The sequence below is a fragment of the Pocillopora damicornis genome, chromosome 3 (assembly GCF_964200805.1).
Source record: "Pocillopora damicornis chromosome 3, jaPocDami1.2, whole genome shotgun sequence".
Taxonomy (NCBI): domain Eukaryota; kingdom Metazoa; phylum Cnidaria; class Anthozoa; order Scleractinia; family Pocilloporidae; genus Pocillopora; species Pocillopora damicornis.
In genome coordinates, this window is record NC_142672.1 from 20,533,701 (window position 1) to 20,541,707 (window position 8,007).

An 8,007-nucleotide genomic window follows, 5' to 3' on the forward strand; every position below is an offset into this window, starting at 1 on the left:
GTGGCGAAATTATTTTCTGGGGTTGAATCCAAAAGGACCATATCTGACTTTAGAAAAAGAAAAAGAAAATTCTTGTGCTGTGTTCACCAACTCCATAAACCAGTTATATGAAATTAGGAAGTTTCAAGCTGCAGACTTGCAACGATGGATAAGAAATGTACAGAAAAATGTGATGCACGTGCAAAGTTGTTGTTTTGCTAGAGGATATTACATGGCCGCACGGAGATAAGAAATTTCTCTTCAAGTGTTGAACAAGAAGAGAAATTCCGTATGTCCAAGCGGCCATGTAATGTTCTATTTATTATGTAAACACCAATGAAATACCAAACCATTTCACTTTAACAGTTTTTTGGTGTGAAAGGCACGATTTATTATCTAGCCATAGCAAAGGTGATATTTTCACATGTGAGGATAACATGTTATTTCCACCTGTGAAGATATCAAGTTTTTGCAAGAAAGCTCACCTAGTATTTCATTGGTGTTTATATAATAAACTGATTTCTTTTTTGCCATTCGTTGCCGTTGCTGTGGTTGTTGCTTAAGCTCCCCACTGTTGTGATCCAGAAATGTTGCTACCATGGTAAAGTGACATCATACTCCTTCTCTCTCTATTGGTTGTCATATCTCCCCTAACTAAAACACTCTAACACTGTGGCAGGGCTACAAACCCTTTAAGTCCCAAGAGTCACCCAAAACAGTTTTCTCCTCACAACATCATTACTTCGTTAAAGGAAAAGATTATGACAACCAAATAAACACCACAAGGAGAAGGGTTTCATCTTTCAACAAATTAATTCTCTCGACTAATGCGTTGAGATTATTTGGCAAATTGTGTATTTAGGTATTGGGGCTTAAAGGGTAAAAGTGTTTTAATGATGTTAATATTGTGACCTTTATTTTAAAAAAATAGCTTTCTAATAAAATTACTGATAAGTTACTGAAGTTTTGCTTTAGGTGGACTGAAAGCCAAGTCCACTCCATCCGATCTTAGGTTATTTTTCTTCTGTTTTTAAAATGACCTGGCTATAAATTTAAATTTATAATGTGGATTTGACTACTGTATGACATATTTTACTGCACAAGTAAGGATTTCACATTCTGTGGGAGAATTGTTATTTACTTCAGGCTCAATTGAAAGCCAAAACCACTGTTTCTGGTCATACTACCAATGTTTCTTTTTTCAAATGACCTCCTTTGCAAGCTTGGAACTACAGAAAAGTGATGGTGAAATATATACCTTTAATTCCGCTTTCCTTACAGAGTAGGTGGAAGCTTGAAGTTGCCCAGATGTTTTCATCTTTAGGCAGCGCACCGGAAACGGGACAGGACAGATGTTTCATCTGTTAAGTTAGCGGAAGCTTCCCTTGTAAGGTAAATTCAATGATTGGCAGAGGTATTAATTTTTCCAGACTAACTGTATGAAATCATCATGATTAGAAAGGTAAATACCAAAGGCTAAACTCAACATTGTTCAATCACTTAAATTTCACAAGTGTGTGTTCACTGCAGAGTAGGTGGAAGCTTCTAGTTGCCCAGATGTTTTCATCTTTAGGCAGCACACCGGAAATGGGACAGGACAGATGTTTCATCTGTTAAGTTAGCCAAAGCAAACTTTGTAGTGAATACAAATAATGGGCGACAAGTTTTGGTTATGGACCATGTTATTTCTGCAGTAAATATCATTCCCCTGTGGGTCATTTGAAAGAGAAGCTCTGGATCCCAAAATACATGATGGACAGTGGATCTGGTTCTATTGCTTTTAATCACTGCTGAACATCGCTTTACTTATTTAAAATGGCAGTGAAATGAGGTGTCAAGACCTGATGGTGAATCCCTAGTGTATAAGCACTCACAAAGTAGATAACTTTCTTGTATTGGGATCAGTTTTGGTTTAGATTGGGAGACTTTTGACAAAGGATTCAGCATGTTGTGCTCTTATGATTTTCTTTCTTCTTTTAAGATTTAGGCCATGGCAACAGTAGCACTACATGAACACTGTAGTTATTATTTTTTAATAAGTGAGTTCATAATCTCTTCCAATTGGCAGTGTTTTTGCATCAAGGCTCTATGCCAGGTACCACACAGAAAACACACAATAGGTAATGGGCAAAATTCTGGTGGCAGGGAAGTGCTTAAATCTAGGGGTAAGGGGACCAGGAGAGAAGCCTTCCTGGGGGGAGATAAGATCGAGTGGTACTGGGGGTAGCCACCCTAGACAGGAGTCCTGGTAGTCTCTGGGGGTGAGGCCCTTATCCCCCAGTCACTAGGAACTAAGGGGAACTGGGAGGGGTGGCCATCCTGGGTGGAGTAGAGATCAGGTGTAATCGGGGGTCTATACCCTGGAGTGGACATTTTTCCAGACCTGTCTCCAAGGGCTAAGCCTTACTGTGGGGTAAAGTGCAGCCAGGGGTTGCACTTCCCTGCCACTACTTTTATTGGGAAGCAAGACAGTAGTTTCACATCCCAGGAACTTAATGAAGGAATAAGACCTAGTCCAGTATAACATCATAATATAAATGATTAATCTTTAACATACATTTAAATGTAGAAGAATAAAATAATGATCTGCTTCAAATACGTTCTGGTCGTGCTAAATATATACTGAACATAATTAATAATGGAAAGAGCTAAACAAAGTTTCCAGTCAGAACAAAGGGTGGGAGGGAAAAAACGCTGTTGTTAATGAACCGAAGCCCTAAGAGAACTGACTGGGAACGGACAGTGTACGGCAAATAGAGGAGCTCATGTGCATGATGAGCATGTGGTAATAAGAATGGAATCCTAGTGCAGTCTAGTAAATATATCATGCTACATTACAGTGGACTTTGCCAAAGGAGAAGGATACATTGTAATTAAAAAACTAGTTACTGTTAATTGTTCTTTCTTGTACTTTGAGCTAGTACCTGCCATTACTTAATTAGTACAAAAACTTATTCAAATGTTGAATTTTGTGTGGCAAAAGAATAGAGACATGACTGTTGCTAGTACGTCAATAAGTGTGGTTTCATAGGGCATAATTCTCAGGTTTATTAACATCAGTTTATGCTACCATAAACTTGATTTTATCCTTATTTTTAGAAATTCGTTTAAATTTAGTAAAACTTCACTATCTTGCTGATGTGCTTTCTACGTTTTGGAGAGAAAAATTGTTTGAATGGTTTACCCAATGTCACTCATTGTAATGCAGCGTTTTTTAAAGAAAATACAAGACAAGACTAATAAACGTCAGTGGAAAAATTTGGCGGTGACATTGCTCAAACCGATTCTTTAAAAAACCGTCAACTAGTCGATCTCTACTCAGATTGACTGTATTTTCTATGACATGGTATAATTGAACTGATGTAAATTAGTGTTAATTCCAAATTCTTTTGGAAATAAAGTTTATGCTTTCAGGGGGGATCTTTATCCACCCCATGACTTGTGTTCATTATACACACTTTAGATGACCCTTTTTTAATTTTTTTATTGCCTTCGAAATGCCTCAGTTCATGGTCAAAATTTGTTAAGGGGTTAGTTTTCCTATAAAGTGGACTGATGCTGTGTCGGTTGCGGAGTGGAAGTTGGAAAATTGTTTAGTCAACTAGGTTGACATTGTCACCTCAAAAAGATGGCGATTCGAACGTTCATCCCTCGTCAGAACGAATACTATCAGAAAACCGAAAGCAAATGTGAGAAAACACTCGCAAATCTGGTCATTTGGAAGTAATGCAAATTTTGTCCAAAAGTAAATATTTGCACATGTTACATGGGTAAAATGCACGGGAAAGTTTGTGGATGTAGTTTGGGTAAACGTTGGAAAACAGTGATGCATACATATAGATTTGCAATATGTTTGCTTAGATTTTTGCAGAAAGCAAACATTATTTTTCCACAGAGAGCAAATCTGGAGTAAATGTACACCGGATTTGTTGATTTGCGGAGGTATCAAATACGAAGCAAATGTAAAGTAGATTTCAGGTTTACGTCGTATTTGCACGCAATTTCAACGGAATAAACACCTGTGTTTGCATCATAATTACTTCTGGTGATAATTTTGGTCAAATTTAGAAGGCTAAATTTGCATCATATTTACTTCTGTCGCAAACCTGTTTAAATCCGTTTTTTCGTGCAGTGTGTAAATGCCATGACTGTCCTGTTTAGGACAAATTTGTGTGGTCTGGTTGCTGTATAGGCAACTGAACCAAGGATGTTTTGAGTTCTGAAAATAGATTCTTTCTGTGTAAGGGCAGTTCCAAATAGAACTACAATCTTCCTCTGAGTGTTGATCTCCTTTTCTTTCTTTGAGGCATTAAGTTTGCTGCCCCAGTGCTAGCATATGTTTTCTCGGCTCTTTTAGCTTTTCCAAGAAGAATAAGAAACAAAAATAAAGGCTGAGCTGTAACTCTCTTACTGGTCAAAGTGTTTCTAGTAACTACAAAGATAAAAAAGCAGCAGTACTGTGATGCATAAATTAACAGGGGTAATGATTCCTATTACAGTAGCTACACATCTGGATGAGCAGACTACAAAGAGATTCTTAAAACTGGTATTTCTTATTTTATGTGAGACTACAATAGGGTAAATAAAATTATAAATTTATGTCCAATCATGCACTCTTCTCACTGCAACTGTGTAAGAAACAAAACCAATAAACTAACAATAACTCTTATTTTTACCTAGAGGGTTCTTTTCTTTGACTCCAGAAGAACAAGAAGAAATGGTCAGCTCTGAAAATTTTTTTTTTTTAACACAGGTTGAATATACATAAGGTGTAAGCAAGAAAACTGGGACCAAAAACAAAGTGGAAATTACTTAAATACACTACTTAAACTTGTAAACTAACTCAAATGTTGAGAGTCAGTAACAAAGGCTATATAAGTTGTGGTTACACTTACGTTCTGCCCACGGTTTCCCAAGGGGAAATTGGCTTGGGATGGGATCAGCTTGGGTTTCCGGTTTGATAATATTTTCCGGTTACATTGCAAAATATTGCCTGAGGTGAATGTTTGACCTCGCTGTGTTTGGCGGGAAATTTAATGCATCATGGAGATCGTAAACCGCGAGATGTATGGTCTCCTTTCAGTCATTCTTCTTCTTCTTTTACGGCAATATCCGGTTGATTCAGCGATCCAAAACTTCCTTCTAAGATGAATGCGTAGAAGGCGTCTGCGATTACGACTTTTACAATCACTCCAGATGTTGTATTTGTTCTATAGAAATCGTCGCCTGCAAGTTGCTCGCGGGCCAAGACATGCTTGGGTATTTCCTTGTCCGCAGAACTGGTTCCAGGAACTTTTAAACAGCAGAGCTCTCGATCACTGGTGGAAGGAAAACTTCCGCCTGTCTCGGGCTACTTTTGAGTATATCTGTAGGCTGGTAGGGCCAGCAATAGCGCAACAAAACACTAGAATGCGTGACGCTATTCCAGTTGAAAAGCGAGTGGCTGTGAGCTTGTGGCGTTTGGCGACTGGCGAATGCTACCGCTCATGTGGACTGATGATCTGAATGGCAAAACCTACAGTGGTTAAGTGCTGTCATGAGTTTGTAGAAGCAATTTGCTGTCTGCAGGATGACTTCATAAAGTTTCCTTCTACAAGGGCGGAAATAAGCAGGAAAATTGAAGGTTTCACTGAGAAGAGCAAGGTTCCGAATGTTGTTGCAGCGATTGACGGTAGTCACATTCCTATAAAAGCACCAAAAGAGAATCACGAGGACTACTTTAACAGGAAACATTTTTACAGTTATTTAGTACAAGGGATTGTTGACTCTTCTGGACTCTTTTTATCTGTTGCCACTGGGCTTCCCGGGAGTCTGCATGATTCTCGAATGCTGCGACTAAGCGATGTGTACTGGGCCGCCGAAAACGAGAACATTCTCATGGAACCTACCCTGGATTTGGGGGGAACCGTAACTCGCCCACTTGTGCTGGGAGATTCAGCATACCCATTGAAGACCTGGCTTCTACCAGTTATCAAAGATAATGGAGCCCTTAACCAAGACCAGAAGAAGTTCAATAAGGAACTCTCTAAATCACGAATAGTTTCTGAGCATGCGTTTGGTTTGTTAAAGGGTAGGTGGAGAGCACTACTGAAGCGCTTGGATGAGGATCATTGGAGGATCCCAAACACCATCAAAGCATGCTGTGTACTTCACAACATGTGTATTATTCGAGGGGAAGAATTTGATGGAGATGTCGAGGACAATAGCGATGATGACGATGATGATGACAATGGAGTTCCCAGCCAGGCTACAAACGGTGTTCGACTGGCTGTAATTGAATTTGTAGCAAATCAATAATTTTTTTTTGCAGTGATGCTCTCTGTTCCGTAATAAAATAAGGTACTATGGACACTAGTGTAAAGGCCTTCCATAGTAAACACCTCATGAACAGCCGCAGAAAATGAAAACAGAGGAGCCCGGTTTACTTGCAAGTAACTGATCAATGCTAGACCATGTTTCTGTTGTTGGCCCTTTATAATTTCAATATTGTAAAACCACTCCCCTGATTACCCTTTTCTCACCATTTACTAACAACGTTTGATTGTAAAACTCTATTTTTATTAAAATTTTCATTAAAAGAGCAAAACTGAATTCCCAGGTTTAATAATAATCATACAAGCTTTCATGTTTCTCGTGAATGTTCTGAACTATAACTGACGCAAAACTGTAACATGGCCATGCCTAGTGGCAGCATTTAAGAAATTATGTGAACATTAAAATATAGAAATATCACATGAATTTTCCTCGTAACACTTTAATCTATTAATAAAAAAACGTGAGAGTTCGTTTGTCGTATTGTGTATAAAATGGTTTAAAATTCACGTTCAGTGTCCTTTAAAACAGAAAACTACAACTTGAACAATTGATTTTTTAGTTGTGTATACCGTAAAGAAAAAAATTCTTTATTTTTTTAAAGAGAAAATCTCGCCCAGTTTGCCCAAGACAGAAAGAGTAAATTCCTGGTGCCTTTGTTGAGAGTCGCTTTGGGATTTTAACAAAGCCTCGAACATCCGCTGGTCTTTCTCGTCTGCTTTCTCGATGGCTGCTTGTTGTGCCTCCATGAGATTCAGAATGGTACTTTCTGCCTCTTTTCCATCAAGGCTTGCTCTCTTCTTCTTCTTTTTTGGGGGGCAGGGTGAATCCTCTTTCTCATTGGGCTTTTCCCCAACAGCGACTGTTGTTGGATCAGCAGTAGTAACAGTAGCTAACTCGTCACTGTCCTTACTCTCAGAATTCGTCGCGGAATCCTGTGGCCTCACTTGCATTACTCTTGTCTCTTTGACAAATTTCGGGTTCACTTTGTCGGACCCTGACATGAACTCATCGATCTCATCGTAAAACTCAAAGGTCTTACAGTCCCTTCCTGTCTTGTTGTTGTTATCTTTGATGGTTTTGTATTTGTCGAACAAAGAGCGCCATTTGTCTTTAATCTGGGCTAGTGTTTTCTCTGATTCTATGCCGGCATTGCAGCAGAAACTAACAAAATCTGCCATAATTGAATCCCATACGCTTTTCTTGCCATGGCTACTCTTTGTGGACTTTAAACGATCGTAATTTTCCCGGCAGGCTGCAATCAAGCTTCGTGTTTCTGCATGTTCCCAGCTTGTACGCCTGCTCTTTTCTGTGACACCCTTCTCACCAGATAAGTCAGCTTGAGAACTACTGATTGGGCTACAAGATCGCTGAGCCTCCTGAGGAACGTACTGGTAAGGTATTCTTGGGTTGCTAGTTAAATAATACAGATATGGAGAGTACGCTCCTGGTTGATTTTGATAACTCTCTTGCTCTCGACTTCTCTGAAATAAATAACCGTTGTACAACGGTGTATCTTCCTCACCATCGTCTAATCTAAAGTTGCTGTGAAAAAAAAAAAAGAATTACAAAACTATGCCGCACTAAAGGAACTCAGATAATTAGGGTATTTGAGAAAAGACGAGTAAAATATACTCACTTTGGACCTCGAAAGTTTGCCATGCTTGTTACCTCGTGTCCCGAATTTGGTACGTGCCAGAGCATTTGCCGCGAATT

General features: G+C 39.0%; 2 protein-coding genes across 2 annotated transcripts; one reads left to right on the plus strand and one right to left on the minus strand.

The window, feature by feature from the left end:
* The first annotated feature begins 5,484 nt into the window (after positions 1-5,484).
* Positions 5,485-6,276, plus strand: LOC149048763 (uncharacterized). Its single transcript, XM_089199550.1, has one exon. The coding sequence runs from the start codon at positions 5,485-5,487 to the stop codon at positions 6,274-6,276; it is 792 nt and encodes a 263-aa protein (XP_089055676.1).
* Positions 6,277-6,717: 441 nt separating this feature from the next.
* LOC149048764 (uncharacterized) lies at positions 6,718-7,624 on the minus strand. Its single transcript, XM_089202139.1, has one exon. The coding sequence runs from the start codon at positions 7,470-7,472 to the stop codon at positions 6,882-6,884; it is 591 nt and encodes a 196-aa protein (XP_089058265.1). The 5' UTR covers positions 7,473-7,624; the 3' UTR covers positions 6,718-6,881.
* Between the last annotated feature and the right edge of the window lie 383 nt (positions 7,625-8,007).

What these genes read in the sequence shown, in the direction of transcription:
- LOC149048763 (XM_089199550.1), top strand. Translation starts at nt 5,485, where the DNA reads ATGGCAAAACCTACAGTGGTTAAGTGCTGTCATGAGTTTGTAGAAGCA.
- LOC149048764 (XM_089202139.1), bottom strand. Translation starts at nt 7,472, where the DNA reads ATGGCAGATTTTGTTAGTTTCTGCTGCAATGCCGGCATAGAATCAGAG.